The following is a 22674-nucleotide window of genomic DNA, read 5'->3' as shown; positions in this document are numbered from 1 at the left end:
TGGTCAAGTCTCTTGAAGTTTTTAAGTCTGGTTTTTCTTCACCAGATGCCATGGTGCAGGTTGGCAAGTTCGAACACAGGTGGCTCATCAAGGCGAGACCGTCATTGCTTTTAGCCGAACGCATAGAGGTGGGACCTATAGCAGAAGTGGCTTGTGTGCTTAATAAGAAGAATTTATTTTCTTATATACCGCCCCACCAACAGTTCTGGGCGGTTCAGTGAAAAAGATACATTTGCACAATGGCTAATATTGAATTGAAAAGATGCCTAACGCAGAAAAGTGGCTCGACTCCAGCTGATCGCAATTCTCCTTCCGTCCACTGGGGGGGGGGGGGGGTAAAGGGCCAAAGGCCGCGCGGCGGGAATCCCCGCGCATGCGTCGGACGGTGCTTCTCGCGCCTTCTTCGCTGGCTCGATGGCGGCGCGCTTGGGCGGGCTGCTGCGGTGGGCTCGAATTCCCGCGCCGTTGCGCTTCAGTGGCGCGCGCTCTCGGGGGCAGGGGGGGCGCGGGCTCTGCGCTGGGCCGCCGGCTGCCGTCACCCGGGCCGCTCCCCACTTCAAGGGCACCGCCGTGGTGAACGGGGAGTTCCGCGAGCTGAGCCTGGACGAGTTCAAGGGCCGCTACCTGGTGCTCTTCTTCTACCCGCTGGACTTGTGAGTACTGAGGCGGCTGCCCCCCCTCCTCCCCCCCCGGGCTTGCCCTTGCTCACGCGGCCTTGTCCCTTTCTCCTTTGCAGCACCTTCGTGTGTCCCACGGAAATCGTGGCCTTCAGTGACAAAGCGAATGAATTCCACGATGTCAACTGCGAGGTGGTGGCTGTGTCTGTGGACTCGCACTTCAGCCACCTGGCCTGGATAAACACCCCCCGAAAGGTACACGGGCCCCCACTTTGCTTAGTCATTAGCTCTTCAGGATCTCCCTGCATGAGATCGATGTGCTTGCGCTGCTTTCAATGCATTTTGATTGGGGAAATCCTGAAAACAACACTGGATTGCGGCCCTCCAGGAGGGGACTTTGACACCCTTGCTCTACGGGAACCTCCAAGGGGCAGGGGTCTCAAAGTCCCTCCTCGAGGACCGCAATCCAGTCGGGTCTTCAGGATCTCTCCAGTGAATATGCATGAGATAGATGTGCATGTGCTGCTTTCAATGCATATTCATTGGGGAAATCCTGAAAACCCCACTGGATTGCGGCCCTCCAGGAGGGGACTTTGACACCCTTGCTCTATGGGAACCCTTCAAGGGGCAGGGGTCTCAAAGTCCCTTCTCGAGGGCCGCAATCCAGTCGGGTCTTCAGGATCTCCCTGCATGAGATCAATGTGCATGCACTGCTTTCAATGCATATTCATTGGGGAAATCCTGAAAACCCCACTGGATTTGGCTTTTGAGATCCCTGACTTAGAGCTTTTCACTGGCACTTGATCCCCCTCCAGAAGAGATCCTAGTGCCTGTCCCCTGCTTTCTCCACCACCTCTACTGCAAAGACTATTGCATGCATCTACCAACCTTTCTGTAAAGAAGGCTTTCCTTAGTAACTTCATCCTAACCCCTCTCATTCTGCATTTATGCCACAGAGCTATTATCTCCCCTCTCCAAAGTATACATATTCAGATCTTTAAGACTGTTCCCGCATCCCTTATGACATAGACCAGTGAATCGCAAACTGTGTGCCTCCTGAGATTTCAGGTGTGCCGCGAGACACTGAGAAGGAAGAGAGATGCCAGTTGACTGCCTACAGGACACGTTTCTCGCGGCGAGAGGCACATCCTGTAGGTAGCCTGTGCCTCTCCTCCATGCATCTTCCCTGCCTGCAACCCCAATGGTGACTCGGGACCCACCTGGACAGCCTTCGCGCATGTGCAGACGTCGACATCTGCGTACTTCCAGAAGTCTCAAGCCGTTATCACTGTGTTTAGTGTGCTGTGGCTTGAGAAAGTTTGTGAGAAGCTGACGTAGACCATCAGCCATTTTAGTAGCCTTCTTCTGGACTCACTGTCCCATTCATAATGAGATCTCATGAGAATCTTATACAGGGGCATCAATACCTCCTTTTTCCTACTAGCAATATGTCTCCCTTGGCACCCTAGCATCCTTCTGGCTTTTACCATTGCCTTTTCAGCCTGTTTGGAGTTAAGCCTGCTGTCTTGTGATGAATTCCTATGGTTCCTATTTATTAATGTGTGATTTTATCTCATGGCTAGAATGGAGGCTTGGGTCACATGAACATCCCCATGCTGTCGGACCTCTCCAAGCAGATTTCTCGGGATTATGGCGTGCTCCTGGAAGCATCTGGGATTGCTCTGAGGTGAGAGCCTGCTGCTGATAAAATTGATTATTTATATGTGGTGCTTTTTGATCATTTTGGGATCCCAGTACACTTGAAACTGATACAGATACCAGATCTAGATGTATAGCTAGCTTTGGGGTGGAAGGATTTTATGAAGTCCAGGAACCAGAAATGTGCACAACAATTATAGTCGGAGCTGAAAAAAAATCAACTGTCGGGAGGCTGATAGTCAGGATTTGAAAACGGAGGTCCAAGAGTTTCATTGATTTTCATTTAAATTGTAGACTCCATATCACACCTCCTGTCTTTTCAATCTGCCTAGTTGAGCAGTGTCAGCTTGTTTGTCTGGGGGGGGGGGCAGTGGGGACCAGAGAAACCCTGTACAATACTCTGTATGTACTTCTTAATATCATAACAATTCTTATGTAATCCGCCTTGAACCGCAAAGTAAAGGCGGAATAGAAATCACTAATGTAATGGTAATTCATAAAAACAAAATGCAGAAGGATGGGGTTTGGAGGGAGGGTGGGGGAGTGCAAGAGATGAAGGGGGGGGGGTTGCTCTTTTCAGCCCAGTGTGATGGGGAAGATGGATCAGAGGTGCTGTAACAAACCACCAGTTTCTGTTGATGAAGCTGAGCAGGTTTTGGTTGTGTTTGTTTGTTTTTTTCATATTCAGCTTTACTTGAGTCACTCTTCATACATTTGTAATTCCTTCCCATCACTGACAGCTGCAGGGGAGATATCTGCTAATGGAGAAGCTGCTTCTTGCTGGCTTGTTTTGAGATGATTCTCGTCAGTTGTGAGGTGTCACCACAATAACTGTCCCCCCTAGGAGCTGAATTTTTCAGAACATATCTTAGGTTATCCCAGGACAAGCAGTTTTCACTGGAGAGCCGCCATCAGCGGGCTCCTTCCTATCACATTCAGTTTAGTTTGGTTATTTGTAGTCCATTCAACCACAATAAGATCAAGATAGATTATAAGCATCAACCAAATACAAATGGAAAACTGCTAAATTGAAATGGGTGCATTATTAAAATCTGGATAATGCATGGGAGGTAAAGAGAATTGTATTAGGGCTCCTCTGTGCTTCATTCCATCCAGCCATCAGCTAAAACTCCTTCCTTGAAATCATCCAGTAGTTCTATTAACTTTATATATATATATATATATATATGTTTAAATCTTTTTTATTAATTTAAATAAGTAACAGAACAAAAGATCAACCAATCCAGCAACAAAGTCAAGGCATCACCTTCCCAACCCAAACAAATCAATCTCCCAACCACCCGCCCACCCTCCCTCTCCCTCCCATGGGAACAGCCAGAAAAGTTAACACATCAATTCAACAATCTACTGCGTACAACTGGCGTCAGAGTAGCACAAAAAGGCATCCAACAACGTAAATATAAAGAACCTGATTTAGAGTTCATATCTGTGATGGCCAAACGTTCATATCCCGCCAATTGAATCATCTGTGTTCGCCAATGAGAAACAGTTGGGGTATGTGAAGACAGCCAGCATTGGAGAATAGTTTTAAGGCCCATGAATATAGTCTTTTGAACAAACGCTGCTGCGCCTGGACGGTTGGGTGTTAAAGTAAATTTCAACGTAAAGAGAAAAGTGTTCGTTGGCTTCCAGGTACAGTTCCATATGGATTGAACATGTAGACAAGCACGTTTCCAATAAGCTTTTATGCCCGGACATAGCCAAAACATATGTCCCAAAGAGGCCCTCGGGGCCACGCACTTCGGACAACAGTCAGTAGTACTCGCATGTGCCCGATAGGCTCGAACTGGGGCAAAATACGCCCGGGCCAGAAACTTGTAATAGCGTTCCTTTTCTGCGGGAAATACCAATAGTTTCATTCCCAAGGAAAAACTCTGTTTAAGCACATCCGTCGAAATAGTAATATGTAAGTCTTGAGTCCATTTAAAGGCCAAAGAGGCATAGTCCAGTTCACCGGCCAGGTCTTGTAGAAAGCGGTGATGAAAGCGTAATGGTATGGGTTCCTGAGCCGTCAAACAGAAAGCTTCTGACAATTTGTCCTGAACTTCTCTCCTTAAAGCAGATCTAGACAAAGAGCTGACATAATGATGTAATTGTTTATAGGAGAACCAATCACCGGACTCTAGCACGGAAGAGTCACATAATGTTTGAAAAGATTGGAGAGATCCATCAGACTGTAATACATGAAACAAATAATACATTCCCCTCCCAGACCACCAAGTGCGGGCACCCAAATCCATGCCCGGGGAAAAGGCTCCATTACCAGTTACAGGGAGACATGGGGTCACATCATATCTAATGGCCAGTCGCTGGCAAAGAGATTTCCAAAGTTTTCGCAGGGGAAGCAAAAACAAATCACCATAACTCTCCTCCCTTTTGGGTAGGCAACTAACATGCAGTAGGTAACTAAAGTGGTAGGGGGTAAAAGCTAAACATTCCACCCCCGTAGCCGTAAAATATGAGGTGTTACAGAACCAGTCATTCAGATGCCGGATTTGGCAAGCCTCGTTAAATTTACCTAGGTGTAAGAGACCCAGACCCCCTTGGGAGGTAGGTAATGATAAGTTATGCAAAGTAATCCTAGATATTTTACTCCCCCCCCCCATAGAAATCGTATTACTGAACGGTGGTGCTGTCGGAGATGTGTGTGCAATAAAAGAATAGGTAAAGTTTGCAAAATATAAAGCCATTGTGGGATCACCATCATGTTATACAAAGCGATCCTACCCATTAACGTCAAAGGATAAGCTCGCCACGCCTGTAAGCGCTGTTCAGTTTGAGAGAGCAAAGGCAATACATTTATGGAATAAAGAGTGGTTAAGTCCCTAGGAATGAGGACACCCAGATATCGGATGGAAGAAGTAGCCCATATATATATACACACACAGTAACATCAAATGATCATAACACAGATTGATCCCTGATGCAGAATGATCTGACTTCTCCCATGCACATGAGATCATGTCAGAGTTGAGTAGTAACAAACTAGTTACTTTGTTACAATTGTCAGAACTTTCACTTGTAATGAGTTACATTTTGTGCCATACAGTACTTTCCACTTGTAACTCTTTACGTTGAAACTGTACTTTGTACAAAGTAAAGAAGTATCCAGAAAGTAACAAGAAAGGTGTTGACCTCTGCTTCTTCCCCCTCTAGCTTGCATCTGATTGCAGCCAAACTTCAGTCCCAGCTCAACTGTTTTTGGGACTGGAAGTTTAGGGTCCAGACTGATGCCTTGGCATTACACAGAAATACACAAAGTTGAGTATATGATAAATAAAACACAGAAAACTAGAAGTATATATAAAATAAATGTGATTTTTATAAATATGTAAAATGAATGTATATATAGGGTAAATATATGGTGAAGATGGTGGTAAATACTGTATACTCAGTAAAGAATACCAAGATGCCCAAAAGCATCAATGTACACCATCTGAAGCACCCCTCAAATTCTGTATCATAACACCATTATAGAAGCTCATGTAAACCGCTCTGAATTGACTCAAGTAGCAATCTAGGAGCTTTCAATAAACAGTTATGAGGGTATGGCCAAGAAGGAAAGTGGTGGCTTCCCAGACGGGCAGAAATCCCAGTGGGTGGAGCTTGTGACCATTTTCTACAGCCCATATTAACAGGGCAATAATGGGTTCACTTTGGACGAAAGACACAGATTGAGACAATCACAATGCTTTAGAAAAACTGCAGGTAACAGCGCCCCACATCCGAGATTTTCCTACCGCATTGTCCAGTAGGGACAGCCTTGTAAGGAGGTCTGGGTGGCAGATTGCCGGTCACGTTGTTATGTCGCAGTTCGGTTGGCAGAAAGGGGAGTGAGTGAAAGGACATGGAGCGGCCTTCCCTCTGCAGGTATTGGCTGGAAGCTGTGGTGCCTTGCTCTTCAGGGCTAGGGGGGAGTGAAGAGCTGCAGGCACTGAATGGCAGGACGTGGTACAGTTTTGGACATTGGCACTGCTGCCAGTTCCTATGGATGTAGTCAGAGGAGCCAACTTTTTCCCCCTTTATTTTGATTATTCGTTAACAATAATAACAAATATTCTTGAATATCCACAAAACAGCTGTATATAAAATACACTGAAACATAAATCGGGAAATTAATCAACCATGATCTAGTCCACATTATGATGGTCCCCAGCTTTGAGAGGCATAATTGTGGGTTACTTCTATATCATACAACATCCTCCTAAACTGAAAAATAGCAAATTAGAAATTAAACTTTCAGCAAAGGTTTTTTCCTTTATAAAATCTTCTAGCTGGACTGGATCAAAAAATACATATTTGTCACTTCCATACGAGATAAGGCTTTTCCATGGGAATTTTAAAAAGAAAGCAGCTCCAACTGCCAAAGCCTTGGGCTTTAGCTGGAGGAATTGTTTCCTTTTCAATTGAGTATGTAGAGACATCAGGAAAAATTGTTATTCGTTGGCCATAGAACACATCTTGCTTTTTCAAAAAATATAATTTCAAAACAGCCTTTTTCTCTAGCTCTGTCTTGAAAGCCACAAGAAGCATTGACCGTTTATTTATTATGTCTTTAGAAGATTTGAGAAACTGGGATTCATTCAAACTATCAGCTATTAAGGGCTCCTAAAGATGTCTTAAAATAATAGCACATGTAATCCCACAAGACGCTTCACCTTCCTTCTGCTGGCTGTGAAATGAAGGTTTCTACTGTATGAGCTCTAGTGTGCCATGAGGAGGAGGGGTACCAGTTGACTGCCCACAGGATGTGTCTCTCGTGGCACCAGGCGCCCCCCTGTAGGCAGCCAGCTGGCACCTCTCATCTTCCATCATCACTCCCCCCCACACACACACACACACACTGGCCGCTCAGGGCCCTGGCTGGAGGGCCTCTGCATGTGCAGACTAGAGAGTTGCGCGGGGACAGAAATCCCACCAGTCCCCGCGAGGAATCCCCTCTGTCCCCGCCCGTCCCTATAAACTTCAGAAATAGTTATTTCATTTAATTATGCTACTGAATTAAAGGCTCTGGTAGAGACCCATTTACAAATAAGCAAAGAGACTTTATTAATTTGGAAATATTAATTGGGAAGAATACATACTTTGTAAATGGGTTTCTACCAGAGCCTCTAATGTAAATATAAAATATAAATACTCAGCTGATGAGAACCCCCAAGCTATTCTCTGAGGACTTACTTTGCAGTTGGCCGGGGGTCCCTTTTGCCAAGCTTGGCAGGCAGCAGTAGCGTCCCTGAGTCACAGATGCTGGCACCTCAGTGGCTCATGGATGTGCCAGTGACTGCTGTGCTTGGTGGAGGGGAGTTCTGGCCATCTCTAGAGGAGGTCCTCTGCTGGTGGTGCTTGGGGATCCCCACCAGCCACAGCAAGGGTCAGCACTGTTGAAATAAAACCAGAAATGCATTTCCTTTTCTTTTGAACACAATACAAAGACATCTGCTATATGCATTTCCCAAAGCTAACATATTTTAGTCAACAAATTCTGTTTTTTACCTTTGTTGTCTGGAGACTTATTTTTCCATAAAGTTGGTCCCATTTTCTTTTTTCCGCTTTCCCATCTTCTGTAAATTCTTCTGTTGCTGTCTATTGGTTCCAACTACCATGGTCCAGCATTTATCCCTTTCTCATCTTTTGTGCCTGCCCACCAGCCCCATGCCCAATAATTCTCCTTCTATCACCCCTCTCCAGCACCATGCCGCATCTCTCCCTTCATTCTCTTCATCACTATGTCCAACATTCCTCCCTCTTGCATCCATTTCAATGTGTCCCACTGTTTCCTTTCCACCACAATATTTCTCCCTCTTGTCTGTACCTCACTCCCTCCCTATGACCAGAAATTCTCCTTTCTTCCATTCCATTCCATACACAACCATCTCTTTCCCTCCCTTCCTCTCTCCCAAGTCCATGCCTTCTGTATCCAAAAACACATTCCCTCCCCCATCTCAGCATCTCTTTCCCTCCCTTCCTTCATCCTCTTTTCCAAGTTCATGCCTTGTGCCAAAAATGCACTCCCTCCCCCCTTTTGTGTTCCGCCTCCCAGCCCTCATCTGCAAGCAAAATGGAGCTCGAGCCGTGAGGATCGTCTTCTATTTCCTGCCTGCACTGCCCCAGCACACATATCCGACTGGAAGTCTTCCCCGATGTCAGTGCTGATGTCAGAGGGAGGGAGGGCTTTGCTTAAGCCCTCCCTCTGACATCAGCACTGACATCAGGGAAGACTTTCGGTCGGCTGTGTGCTGCGGCAGGGCAGGTAGGAAAAAGAAGACGAGTTGCATCGAACCCCGCAGGATCCCCATGACCCTAAGGGTGTCCCCACAGGATCCCCGCGACCCTAGGAGGGCATCTCCATGGGATCCCCGTGACCTGAAGGGGGAACCCGCAGGATTCCCTATGTCCCCGTTCCTGTGCAGTTCTCTAGTGCAGACATTGCTGCGATGACATCACACATGTGAATGACATCATTGCATTGATATCCATGCACCTCCGGATGCCCTCCAGCCACGGCCCCGAGTTTTGGTGTGCCGCAGTTCCAGAGAGTTTGCGAGACACTGCTATAAGAAATGCAGAGAGACCAAAACGGACACTACCTTTTTTTATTTTTTATGTTTATTGAAATTTTTGTTCCATATGTTTATACACTAAACTCAACAACAATACAGAATACAACAGCAGACTGCGCAAGGACATCCGTGTTAATCCTTCACAGCGACCTAAGAGACCCAAACCCTCCCATCCCAAACCCCCCACCCCAGCACTCCAGTGTCAAAAGTTAAAAAGATAACTTCTAGCTCTACGGGACAGACCCTCCTAAACAGGGGCCCAGATTTTTCAAATATTACAGACGCTTACTTTAAAGAGAAACGTAAGTGTATTGTATTGTGTGTTGCTGCTGGATGTGTGTATTCGTCGGAGGGGGGGAGGGGGTACAGGTTGATTGCTGATGGAGAGAGAGGAGCTTCCATTCAGTGTCGAGGTTTGGAGGTAGAACATTTTACATTTGTCTGCTTTGGAAGAGGTCATCAGATGTAGAAATGCCAGAGGCTGCTAGGAAAGTTTTTCACTTGATTTCACACCCTTTTTTTAAAGCTCCTTCTCTAAGCTAGGAAACCATCTCTGCCAAGATAACCACTTCTGCTATCTCAGCTCTTGCTCTGTAAGGGACTGTGAGAGAGGGGCTGTTCTGAAAGGATAGAGAGGTCTGGAGGTGGCAGGGGAGGACATGTGTCTCCAAAGACTTTAGACACCAACTGTGTGTCAGACACAGATAGTGATGCAGTCACATGGACAAAGTAATTCACTTAGTACTTTAAAGGGAATTCAGTTTTGTTCTGACTTGTTTTCTTCCTGAAGAATCTGATTCCAAAGTTGGAGACCTTTATTGAAACGGTATTTTTATCTAAATAAAGCACATGCCCCTGAGACACGGACTGCAGAACACACTGTGGGCATCATTTGCTTTCATTATTGATTTATTTTTTATACTGTTCTTCTACAAAAACAACTGTGGTTTGGAACATCAACAAACACATCACAGTGTTAAAGATAGAATAAAAATACACACAGTATAAATCTGCTCTACCAAAAAGTCCTTAATGTCACCCAGTCTAATTATTCATTCTCTATAATATTCTCCTCGCTCCCTTTTGCTGTCAAAGGGGTTCTTTCTGTTGGTGAGGGAGGGGCCTGCAGGAAGGACTGGGCATTAGATGCACTAAAGTCAACGATCATCTCATGATTGTTGCTAAACTGGTTTAGTGACTATCGGATTTGCCGACCCAATGCACAAAACAGCTCACTACGTGGTTCTGTGCATGATCACTTGTTCTCCAATCTGGCCATGCAAAAAAGGTCTGTTTCAAGGGAAGGGGCCTTAGGCATCTGAGCCAATCGGGGCCTTAGGCATCTGAGCCAATCAGGGCCTTAGGCCCTTCACCATGCATCACATGATGCACCAGGGAGGGGGGGGAGGGGAAGGCCTGCCATTTTGGACTGATGGGCCTTGGAGCAGGAGGGACCAAGCTTCCCTCCTTCTCTTAACTTCGGGGGGGGGGGGGGGGGTCGGGGGGAGCATTAGTACTACTAGCAGCATCCAGTGGCAGGAGGGAGTAGCCATCTCTCTTGCCATTTTTTTGCTGCCGGGAGGGGGATTCACTCCTGCCAATTTTCACTGGTGCTGGTTGCTGAGACAGGAGGGAGTCGGCATTCCTCTTGTTTCTCATGGGATGGCTATTATCATCAGGGGAGTTTTTGGTGGGGGAGGGGGTGGAAGAGTGATGGCTGTGGTCAGGAGGGCTTGCTGGCACAACTTTTTTTTTTTTTTTTTTAATGGGGACAGATATTTTGTGTGGGTAACACACACAACATCTGTGTTCATTAAAGGAAAAAAAAGGTTTCCTGCCCCAAACAGCTGAGTGGCAGGAAGCTGCTTCAGGGCTTCCCCTGCCGGCTCTGTAAATGCGTGAGTTGCTCTCGCAGCAATCCGTCGGACAAGAGACACAGGGATTATGGCGAACCTCTGCGCAAATCATTTGCATGCAAACTTGTTTGTGCATCAATTGTTCTTTTGGAATTGGTCAAAAATCGGATTGCAGCAGACCCACACAGTATTACCGACCCTGTTTAGTGCATCTAGCTCTGGATTTAGTCCTGATGCAATGGTGCAGTGGTTAAAAGCTACAGCCTCAGCACCCTGAGGTTGTGGGTTCAAATCCCATTCTGTTCCCTGTGACCCTGGGCAAGTCACTTAATCCCCCTATTGCCCCAGGGACATTAGATAGATTGTGAGCCCCACAGGACAGACAGGGAAAATGCTTGAGTACCTGAATAAATTCATGTAAACTATTCTGAGCTCCCCTGGGAGAATGGGATGGAAAACTGAATAAATAAATAGTGTGAAAAGTTTCTGTCTCTAGTAACCGGAGCTGAGATTGTGATGTCACAATGCCTCATTCTACCATTAAGAGCCAACCTCATCAGTGATGTCACAATGGCTTCATTGTTCTATACTTGGCTCTCTTTTGCTACACTTTGAATACTAGAGTGGCGCAGTGGTTAAAGCTCCAGCCTCGGCACCCTATTTTTGTGGGTTCAAACCCACGCTGCTCCCTGTGACCCTGGGCAAGTCACTTAATCCCCCTATTGCCCCAGGGACATTAGATAGATTGTGATCTCCTTGGGACAGACAGGGAAAAATGTTTGAGTTCCTGAATAATGTCAACGGTTCTGAGCTCCCTTGAGAGAACATTTAATATAAATAAATGAAGCAGCAGCAGCAGCAGATGTTCACTTGGTTTACTTCCTCTTCCAAAATCCACTTTGCTTAATGGCCACCATAAGTTACATTACTTCTGAACTCTTTCATCATCTTCTTTTTTTCATTCTCTTTGGCAATTTTTTTTCTTTATATAAATGACAGGTAGGTGTACAATGAGATGAAATACTTTTTTTAAAAAAGAAAACAAATATTCCTCTAGAAAATAATTGTTCTGTTCCGGAAGCCATATTGCCAGAAGTGAGCCGAAAAGTAAATGTGCAACTTTTAAGTCTAAGACCACAAACAAAATACAGCCCAGACAAGCAAAAGCTTCAAGCTGCCCCAGTTAAATCCACTTCTGGCTCTCTCAGAAGTGGGTTTAACTGGTCAGAAATGTCTGGAAGTGCAAGTGCCTTGATCAACCTGCTACTGTGGATCTTCAATAGTGAGGCAGGGGATGGGGAGTGAGACGAGGGGCATCGAGCAAAGGCTTGGTTTCATACTTGCTTTGTGAAGGACATTGATGACTTGGTGGCTTTTTATTTTCATCTTGATTCATCTTGAGTTTTGGAATTTCTGTGACTGATCTGCAGATATAAAAGCTGAAATCCTCTTCCTTGTTCACAGGGGCTTATTTATCATAGATCCAAACAGCATCATTAAGCACTTGAGCGTGAATGACCTGCCAGTGGGACGCAGCGTAGAAGAGACATTGCGCTTGGTGAAGGCTTTCCAGTTTGTGGACACACATGGGGAGGTCTGTCCTGCTAACTGGACTCCTAACTCCCCAACGGTACGTGAGCTCTGTTGCTGGAGAGGGAAATAATGTCTTTGGATGTTTTACAATTATGATTCTTGACACAGAGAGCTGAATGGGAATGGAGATCATGGGATCCTGCAGAATCTGCAGGGATGGAAGTGGTTGCTATGGGATTCCTGCAAAACTGTAGTAAAAAATCTGATGCCAGAATGAGGCTTAGAATACACTGACAGAATCAGTTGGAGGAACAGAATAAAGCTTGGCCATGCCCTGAGAGGCAGCAGGAACACTGAACTGAGGCTTAAATACCTCCCCAAAATCCAGCAGAGACTGTTGGGATCAATGAAACAGAGTTGTGAGAGAGTAGTTGATTTTTGTAGGCTGGAGGAGATTAATTTTGGGGATAGAATGTATCGGTACACCATCAGTAGCGTGAAGGACATTGACGCGCCAACAATCCCGCCCCAACATTTGCATGCCGAACAAATGCATGCCGCCCTATTTCCTTTATGGCTCAAATGGTAAGTGGATTGGGGAGGGGGGGTTTGCGGCAATGGTGTGCGTCGGCATCTCCCTCATTGTAGTGGGGGGAGGGGGGTTTCCCACCCACACACACCCTCAGAGTGGAAAATTTAAAGTTCAGGTGAGGAGACCAGGACTTGTAAGTGTATTGGGGGGTTCCTCCCACACCCCCTCTCAACGAGAATGGGAGTGTATTGGGGGGGTTCCCCCCAAACCCCTCCCCCCTGAGCACAAATGGGAAGGCAATAGGGCAGCGCACATTTGTCTTGCGTGTGAATGTCGGGATTGTTCGCGCGCCAATATCGGTTCACCAATGTATCTTAGCAAGTTTGGCTGGAGATGGTTAAATTTCACCATGCGAAACCTAAGAAAAATAATAAAATTCTTTTCCAAAGAACACTTCAAGATCATTGTACAATCCCTCATACTCAGCTCCTTAGATTACTGCAACAGCCTCTACCTACCTTGCCCAAATACTATGATAAAACAACTACAGACCGTTCAGAACACAGCTATCAGACTCATCTACTCGCTCAGCAAATTCGACCACGTCACACCCGCCTATGTAGACTCTTACTGGCTTCCGATAAAAGCAAGAACTCAATTCAAACTCTACTGCTTACTTTTCAAAGTAACCCATGGTATGGCCCCCAATTACCTGAACAACCGTCTTTGCCGCTACCGACTACCCAGATCAAGAAGAACTCAGAATCTTTTCACCTTCCCCCCTCATAATGATACCCGACGTAAGAAACTTTACGACAGCCTTCTAGCAACTCAGGCAGCGAAAATTGACCCCACCATCACCAAACTGATGATCAAAACAACAGACATCAAAGTGTTTCGGAAAGAAATCAAAACATTTCTTTTCAAAAAACACGTCCTTACTTAATATTCCCCTCCCCAATCACACCTGCACTCTCCCCAGCAAATAACACACTAGTCATCCCCTTGAACCTCATTTACCAAAAATATCCAAACTCCTAAATAAGCATCTCCCTTAGGTATCCATTTAACCTTCTCCTAAATAAGCATCTCCCTTAGGTATCCACTCAACTGATTCCTTCAAAGTTAGGTATCTTTCTTCAGTAGCCTATATTGTTTTCCCCACTGAACCTTGTAACTACTTGAACCCTGTCAAGCTATTCTATCGATAAATCCAGATATCTTATACTTGTATTTCTATACCACAACATGTAATTTACTTAAATCGTTGTAATGTAATTCTCTCGGTAATGTCCTGATCTCTTTTAACTGTAATCCGCTTAGAACCGCAAGGCACAGGCAGAATAGAAATCACAAATGTAATGTAATGTAATGTAAATTCCAGGGACAGGGTAGATGGTGAAATTTTTTGTCCCCGTTATCTCTACCTTGAATGAGAAGATAATCTTGCAACAGTCAGTGCCTCAGAAGCTCTGGCTGTTGAATACAAGTCACTGAGATGTAACATTAAGGTGGCATCTTTCTCCATTTTTTATCTAGGCCTGGATTTGCCATTCTGATTTCTATTTCTTTAAGAAAAGCAGAACTGTAAGACTAGCATGTAGTGGGTTAATATCACTTTCTGGCAATCAGCACCATTTTGAAACCAATTTATCTTGCGCTCAAACCCCTCCCCCTCCTCCAAATATGCCTATATATATATATTTTTTTTTAATTGAAAATTTTTTTAACATGAATACCTCGAGTATATAGAAAATAGGAATACCATAAAAGTAAACAACATAAGTAAATCAATTACAGCTCAAAGGCAAGAATCCTATCCAGCCCAATCTGCGGAGAGAAATTTGCCAATCAATGTAAAATTTCAAAAGAAAATTGAAAGATCGTTACATCCTTCAAATCTCCTGCAGTAAATAAACATCATCTCCTCCATAGTAACAGAAATCTGTCAATACTAAGTACAAAACCAATATAACCTAAGAAGTTTATTTATCAAATTGACCTAAGAATTGTTCTAGTTGAATTGAGTCGAAAAACACAATCTTTACTTTGAAATGTAACCAAGCATTTGCACGGGAACTTTTAAAAAAGACAGTACCACTTAGATCTAACACCTTAGACTTCAAAGCCAAAAAGGCTTTCTGTCTAAGCTGGGAAAAATTTGAATCTTTGCTCCATAAAACATTGCCAATTTATTCTTCAAGTATAATTTCATGATTAATGGCTTGTCTCTCTCATTCACACAAGATACCAGGAGAGTGAATCTAGTCTGGCTCGTGTCTTGGGAATCTTTCAGAAATTGTGTCGGGTCAGTTTCTATAGTAGTCAATTGATCTACTCCCTGTTCAACCGAAATGTCTTTTGTTTTCTAGGAATATAATAAAGAGCAGAGATGGGTATTGAATCAGGATTAGTTATCCCCAAGATACTTCTGAAAAAATATCTCAGGAGAGATCAAGTGGGTAACAGGAAAGTTTATCAAATGTAGGTTTCTAATCCTTGCTGAATTCTCCATCATTTCTAACTTAGAATGAATAATATGAAAATGTTTTATGACAGATATGGAGAGTCCTTGAAGGTTAGAAACCTGTTTATCTGTTTTAAGCATATGTGCATCCAATACGTTGATATTTGAATCGACATTCTCTAACTTAACAACAACCTCTCGAACATTTGAGACTGAGTTATGACAGATTTCAATCACTTCTCCATCCTCACATTAATTAACCATAAATCCTGCCTAGATTCATGTCTAAATGTAGACGTTTGAGGCATATTAGAGTAGGAAACAACCAGATCAGTTTGGGCCTCTGCAGCTTCCAAAGAAGCACCAGGACCTACTCCGGAACCTGAATCGACAGGGAAATCAGGAGGAAGAGGAGGAGTTTGCTCCGGAGAGCTCAATGAGGCTTCTGATATCTGAGCAACTTTATTCACCTGTAAGGTGCTAGTAGTTCCTACCAAAAGGTGGCGATCCATTGGGCCTGAAAAGACCGGGGTGGAGGCTGTAACCTTTCCTTTCCTTTCCCCATAAACAAAGAAATAATATAACAGGAAAAGATTTATTTTACTTGAACTAGCACAATATAAACCATAAAATCAAATCTTGCTCCTCTTGTCTCCAATTGGCTCCAAGGGGCCTAGCGTGCCCCTTAGGGCACGCCCTGTGGCTGCGCGCCACAGTAGTGGTAGCGTTTTTGAGCCAGATGAATTAGGGCCTGATGATGTCAGAGGTGTCTTTCTCCGTGCCTGCCCAATTCGCAGCAAATGCTGCTGTAGATCAGGCAGGACAGGATTAATTCGTTGAGGGCCCCTAGGCACACGAGTACATTGTGCCTCCTACCCTGCCCCACCCCACCATGCACCCAGGCGGAAACAGGAAGCTGCATCAGAGGGAAGCTTTGGGCAAGCAACAACGCTTGCACAATTACAGTTCCTGTTGCCTTTCTTACGCGTGTTGGTTGCTTGTGTTACTTTCTGTCGATGGGGGAGGGGGCCGCGTTGTCGTTCGGGTTGGGGCCCGCATTGTTGATCGGGATGGGGGGGCCCGTGTTGCTGATCGATTCTGGAGGGGCCCATCGCCGTTTGGAAAAAACAATGTTGATGCCCTCCTTTATCGGGCCCCCCTGACCACTTCAGGCCCTACTTAGCCTATTGGTTAATCCTGCCGTGAGATCAGGGAAGCAGGTATGAGCAATAAAGCCCCACTCTCCTTCAGCAGACACCACCAAACAGCACTTTCTCCCCCCCAAATATGCCTATATTTATTGGTGTTATGCCACTTAATACCTATGTTCAAGCAGTATATCAAATGCAATAAATCCAATCACATCCTTCAATTCATATGAGGAAACAAGTTGGTTGATTACTTCAACGCCCTAGTCATGGGAATCGCCCAAAAAGAAATAAGACGTCTTCAAATTATTCAAAACGTCTCAATAAAACTTATTATGAAAGCAAAAAAATTCAATCACGTATCGCTGCTTCTCAAAAAAGCACACTGGCTTCCAGTTTCTCACAGAATATCTTATAAAATATGTCTATTAACCCTTAAATGCCTTCTTCATAAAGCCCCGGCCTTCATCGATACTCTTAATTCGTTATGCCCCTACAAGAATTCTTAGGTCTAACAATCAGCATTTATTTACAGTTCTTTCTCTCAAGGTTTTCAATACGTTCCGACAATACATCTTCTCTGTAATGACTCCACAACAGTAGAATTCTCTCCCTATTCACCTAAGGGAAAACGCATGTTAGACCGATTCAAGAGTAAGTTGAAATGCTTTCTTTTTAAAGATGCCTTCAACTGCTAGCACTCTTGTCTTGAATCACTCCTTAGGGTCTGCCCTGCGACCTTCTTTCTTATGTCACCCTCCCTTTTGTCTTATTTTCTTTAAAATATTGTATTTCTTTCCTCACTATTCATAAGTCTTGTTTGTGATTATATGTGGCATGCTTTGTCCCCCTGAAAGTTGTATGGATTTTAGTGATGTACATAACTTTGCAGTTTGATTAAGCGATCCATCAAATCTTAAATAAACTTGGACATTTGAAAGTAAAATGATCTTTAACACTGATCAATTGTAGACGTAGAAAGATCCTGTTTGGCATTTTTGCCACTTTGATTCCTTTAGACTGGAATGTTGCTAGATCTCATCTTGCCAGAAGTTCTCAAAAATTAAAACTTACATTTCCCTCTCTCAGTGGTAAAGACAGAACCTTTAAGAGATTTTGTTATTTTGCTTTTAAATTAACCAAATTCTGGAATGCTTTACCGCTTACATTAAGGAGTTTAGGTTCTTTTGCTTTGTTCCGGAAAGTTCTGAAAACTTTTTGTTTGCTAAACATTTTTGAAATTAACAATTTCAGTCTATTTTTCCTTGTCAAGTTTATGTATTATGTATTACATTATTGTTAACCGAGTCGAGCTCCTTTTGGTTGATGACTGACTCAGTCTATAGAACTAAGTTTTAGTTTAGTTTTATCTGCCATAATTTTCTCTCTAGTTAGACACTTCCATGCCTCCTTCAAATGTCCACACATGGCAGCCCTGACTTCTGTGTGTTCAGCTCACCTCGTCTTTATGATTGTAACTGCATTAATGTGCCAGTAGCAGCCTGTGCAGGGTTGAAGTATGATGTCTAAGGTCTGGACTCTGATCGTTGTCTGGTTTCAACTCCAGATAGCACAAGCTGTGGGTGGAACTGGTAACTGGGCAATTATCTTTTTTTAATTTTTATTAAAACATTTAGTCTTCTGCTCACAGGTCAAGTTCAGCTGCTCAGCAAATGGTTCATTTAAAACTAGACAAGGTCTTGGTAGCTCCAGGTGTTGCTGGGTTTGGCTCTGGTCAGTTGTTTTGAGATTAGAATCTGGAAGGGATTCTGTTCTTCTTTCTAACCCTTCACCGCAGCAATGCTTCAAGACATTTGTAACTCTATAACCATTTATCAAGTGGCCCCTCAATCTTTAAAGTGAAAACAATTTTTATTGACATTGTCAGAGTATCAAATAGCATGTAACAGTGGCCCATCACGGGTTACCATTAATATCGTATAAAACCAGATTTTTCATCATTCTGCAGATTAAACCCAGCCCAGAAGCCTCCAAGGAGTACTTTCAAAATGTGAAATAGATCTGACGCTGCTGGATTTCTTCCCCGAACTAATGATGAAGATGAACTAGAATAAAGTGTGAAAAAGACTCTGCCCATAAATGAGATTGGAAATAATGTAGTGATTGATTTCTAAATAAATTTATTTTTCTCTTCAGTGCATTTCATTTCATTTATACTTTATTAAAACTTGATAATACTGCCAAATCGGCATGGATGTAAAAAATGTACATTCAAAAATATAATAAAAAGGAAATAGAGCATTATCTTCTTTAGATAGTCCAGATCTACTACTTGTGTGTGTGTATTGGTATTAGTCCAGGTAAGAGAGAAAAGCTATGCAGATAATTGCAGTAGAAAGCTTTTTATTACGCTGCCACATGAGATCTAATGGGCTGCTTTCTTCTTGACAGTACTGGTGCTGCCTTCGCACCAGCTTCACCCTCACTTCCCTCCTCTCATTCAGACGGTATCTTTAATTCACATGTTATGCTCAAGCACTTTACCATGAGTCTGAACCTACAGCCTGACAATAAAGCAACCAACCCATACGGTGCTATAAGGACTGCTTTAAACTGGTGCAACAAATGGGAGACGGTTCTGTTAAGGGAAGCTGGCACATGACATGAATTTGGCAGCACAGGCGTCCACAAACAGGATCTTTGGCATGGAGGAAAAATGTCAAAGTAGCAGATCTAAAACTGTGAGGGTGTTGGACTCCCTTTGTGGCAAGAGTCCATAAGCAGACTCTAAAAAAGTTACATGGGAATCTTTTTCACATAAAAGGATGGTGGGGTTCAGACTCTTCTATTAGGGGAGTGAGTGGCACAGTGGTTAAAGCTACAGCCTCAGCACCTCAAGGTTGTGAATTCAACCCCATGCTACTCCTTGCGACCCTGAGCAAGTCACTTAATCCACCCATTGCCCCAGGTACATTAAATAGATTGTGAGGGGGTCACGTGATGCGGAGCTAGAGAGCAGACGCGTGTGCCTCGAGCTCCTGAGCCCCGCTCTCCTTATCGGCAATTTGGCCCGGGCAACTTCACTTCCCCCTGCTCCGACCTAATCTCGGCGACGCACGATTTCAGCGGCGGTTGCCTACGGCCCGGGGACCCGATGGCTGCTAAGACGCTGCGTCGGGAAAAAGAAAAATTAAAACCGGCGGATCCTAAGATGGCGGACGGTGAGGGCCCGGATGGGGGGACGGTAAACCCAGCATGGCTACAGGCGATCGTGTCGGAGGTGAAGGACGCCATTAAATCCTCCTTAGATCCGCGTCTTCAATCCATCACGGACAAGCTGGAGGTGGTGGACAGCCGGTTGGAGTCTCTGGGGGGAGAGTTTGCGGGTTGCTGCCAGAGAGTGTCTGCGCTGGAGGACACCGTGGCTCAGGTTTCCACCACACAGACCGACCTGCAAGCCCGGGTCCGATCACTGGAGGATAAGCTGGATGACGCGGAGAATCGCTCTCGACGGGGGAATCTGCGCCTGGTGGGCTTGCCGGAATCAGTTACCGAAGCGGAACTTCGCGAGTTTTTGGAGCGCTGGCTGGTTGAGACCTTGGAGTTGCGTTCTGCTGCGGGGCCCCTGTGGATTGAACGAGCTCACCGGCTTGGACCTCGGCGGGCCCCTTCTGAAAAGCCGCGGGTGGTGATCTTTAAGCTCCTTAACTATGTGCACAAAATGGAGATCCTCCGCGCCATCCGACAGAAGGGGCCACTTCTTTATGAAAATCACCGCGTCCTATGCTTCCAGGATTACTCTCCTCGGGTCTCCAGTCAGCGGCGAGCCTATGCCACCCTCTGCGCGGATCTGCACCGCAAACACGTGCAGTTCGCATTGCTATATCCTGCAAAGCTTAAGATCTTTTACGAGGGTAAACCTCACTTCTTCGACACCCTGCAGGCCGCATCACACTTTGTGGCCCAGATGGCGATCCCCTCTACCAGCTCGGCTACCCCATAGAGCTGATGGGTCCATGCTGAGGGCAGCTAATGTGTTTGACCTATGCGCTGGATCTATGACTTTGTGACTTTTGGACTTGTTACCATCTGCCATCCCTGCCAGCCGGCCTGTTGACTTTGCTGGTTACCCCGGGTGGGGGAGGGGATTCCCCTCCTTCTTCCTTGGGAGCTCCCTTGGATGGGGCCTGCTGTTCCTGGCCTGGGGAACTTGCGACCAGCTTATGATTCTCTGTTATGCAATTTGGGCTGCTGTGCCTTATCTTTGTTACATTTTAATTGATTTTATTTGGGACCCTTTTGTTGAACGCACTGGTGTCTGGCGGGGTGTTTGATTGTGGGGGCGGGGGGTGTATGTGTAGTGGATGTATTAGGGTGCTAGGTGTACTGGTGGAACTGTGAGGGTGGGAGTGGGAGTTCTGAGGTTGTTTCTTATCTTTCTGGGATTGGATGCTTGATGGGACGTGTAGAATTGGGCTAAGGGTGACTATACTTTTTCTGCTCTATGGTGGGGACTAGCGGCCACTATATCCCTTGACTCTGGTTCCGGCTGCTCGGGGTTTGGAGAGGGGGGGGTTTGCTGCGGGGGGAGATTCTTTTGCAGCGGATTAGCCCCTTTTTCCCCTTCCCCTTCAGTAGGGGCTTCTTAGTAGGATTCTTGGGTTGGGATGTGGAGGGTTTGTGCATTTGTTGCTGGGATTGGACAGAACGAGGGGGGCTCTGGGGGCTCGAGGCGACCCTGGTTGTCCTCAGGGACGCAGAAGTTTCACGGGGGGGGGCAGGGGGGCTATCCCAATGGGGATTAGGGGACAGGGGGATTGTTGGGAGTGGGGGGGTTGCTGGGGACGGATTTCTTTCCTTCTTTTTTTTTCTTCTGCTTGTTCAGGTATTTTTGGTTTCAGTAACATTCTACTTCTAGTGGCCTGGAGGTCTGGCTGGGGGGGGGGTCTCTCCCGGGGCTCAAGGTCTCAGTAAGCATTTTGGGAGTTTGCTCACCGCTGAGATAGAGTTGAGGATTTGGTGGGTCTGTAGGCTGGGGCGGCCTCACCATCCTTATACTCCGTTGCTGGGTTGTCCTATGTTCTGGGCCTTTATGGCTTCTGATGGTTAAATTCATATCTTGGAATGTTAACGGGGTTACTTCACCTGTTAAGAGACAGAAAATATTGCAGACTCTAAACAGACACAAGGCGGATGTTGCCTTCTTACAGGAGACGCACCTGACCTCTTCGGAACATGATAAATTTGCTCGCTGGTGGGTGGGGAGGGTGGTGGGAGCAGCCGCTGTACACCGTAAGTCTGGAGTATTGATTCTTTTGCGCAAGACGTTGGACGCTGTAGTACACGGGATTTATGAGGACCCACTAGGAAGGTTTGTGCTGGCTCATGTCACGTTGGCTAGAAAGTCTCTTCTCCTTTGTAATATTTACGCACCGAATGTCTATGATAAAGTATTTTACACTCGCCTGTTTAAAGCGCTGACCGGGTTTCCTGGGGTACCCTTGGTAATGGGTGGTGATTTTAATATTGTTCATGAGCCTTGTTTAGATAAGTCTGATCCCCGTCCCCATGAGCGCAGGGATTCGTCTAGGGGAATCCCCCTGCTGTGTTCTTCTTTAGATCTGGTGGACATTTGGCGCGTGCTGCATCCCGGGGTACGTGATTATACGCATTTGTCTCGGGCTCACGGCACCCAATCCCGGATTGATTATTGGCTCTTCTCTTCTAGCCTTTTTTCTTCGGTGAGAGATGCGGGGATTGGCCCATATTGCGTTTCTGATCATGCTTTTGTTTGGAGTACCTTGGATATGGGGACGGGCAGTGTGGGCTCCCGGAGATGGCGTTTCCCGCCCGCGTTGTACAAAGACCCAGGGTTTCCTGATCATCTGCTTCAGAAGTGGAAGGATTATCAACTTCATAATGCAGGTCATATGGATGATCCGGTCCTGTTCTGGGACGCAGCCAAGGCTGTGCTCCGGGGGGAAATAATCGCGTATGCTAGTTTCAGGAGGAAGGCACGGGATCGGGAGATCTTACGCTTAGAAAAACAGGTGAGGGCTGCTCGGATGTGGTATGCTTGTGCTCCGACGCATTGGCGACGTAGTAATCTATTGGCGTCTCAGGCCTCGCTGAATGAGTTGCTGCAGGCTCGCTCTGCTCGCTCGATGCTATATTTTAAACATCAATTCCATTTGCATGGCAATAAGGGGGGTAGGTTGTTAGCTAATCTGGTTCGGACGGCGGACGGTCCTCGTCGAGTACTGCGGGTGGTGGGGGAGGGGGGCGGCTTGGTGGGTTCGGATGCTGAGATAGTGTCGGTT

The 22674-nt window shown here is 45.5% G+C and overlaps 1 protein-coding gene across 1 annotated transcript; it reads left to right on the top strand.

The window, feature by feature from the left end:
- Window positions 1-368: 368 nt before the first annotated feature.
- On the top strand, window positions 369-18554 carry PRDX3 (peroxiredoxin 3). The gene is made up of 5 exons (XM_033943551.1): window positions 369-653; window positions 737-872; window positions 2201-2304; window positions 12178-12343; window positions 18363-18554. Exons 1-5 carry the CDS (start codon window positions 415-417, stop codon window positions 18411-18413), a joined length of 696 nt encoding a protein of 231 aa, XP_033799442.1. The 5' UTR covers window positions 369-414; the 3' UTR covers window positions 18414-18554.
- Window positions 18555-22674: the final 4120 nt, after the last annotated feature.

The sequence above is a fragment of the Geotrypetes seraphini genome, chromosome 4, assembly GCF_902459505.1.
Source record: "Geotrypetes seraphini chromosome 4, aGeoSer1.1, whole genome shotgun sequence".
In the NCBI taxonomy this organism is placed as follows: domain Eukaryota; kingdom Metazoa; phylum Chordata; class Amphibia; order Gymnophiona; family Dermophiidae; genus Geotrypetes; species Geotrypetes seraphini.
This window is presented reverse-complemented; position numbering and strand designations above follow the sequence as displayed.

Coding starts and splice junctions, on each gene's coding strand:
- PRDX3 (XM_033943551.1), top strand. CDS start 415: ATGGCGGCGCGCTTGGGCGGGCTGCTGCGGTGGGCTCGAATTCCCGCG. Junction 873..2,200: donor GGATAAACACCCCCCGAAAG/GTACACGGGCCC, acceptor TCTCATGGCTAG/AATGGAGGCTTGGGTCACAT. Junction 12,344..18,362: donor GGACTCCTAACTCCCCAACG/GTACGTGAGCTC, acceptor ATCATTCTGCAG/ATTAAACCCAGCCCAGAAGC.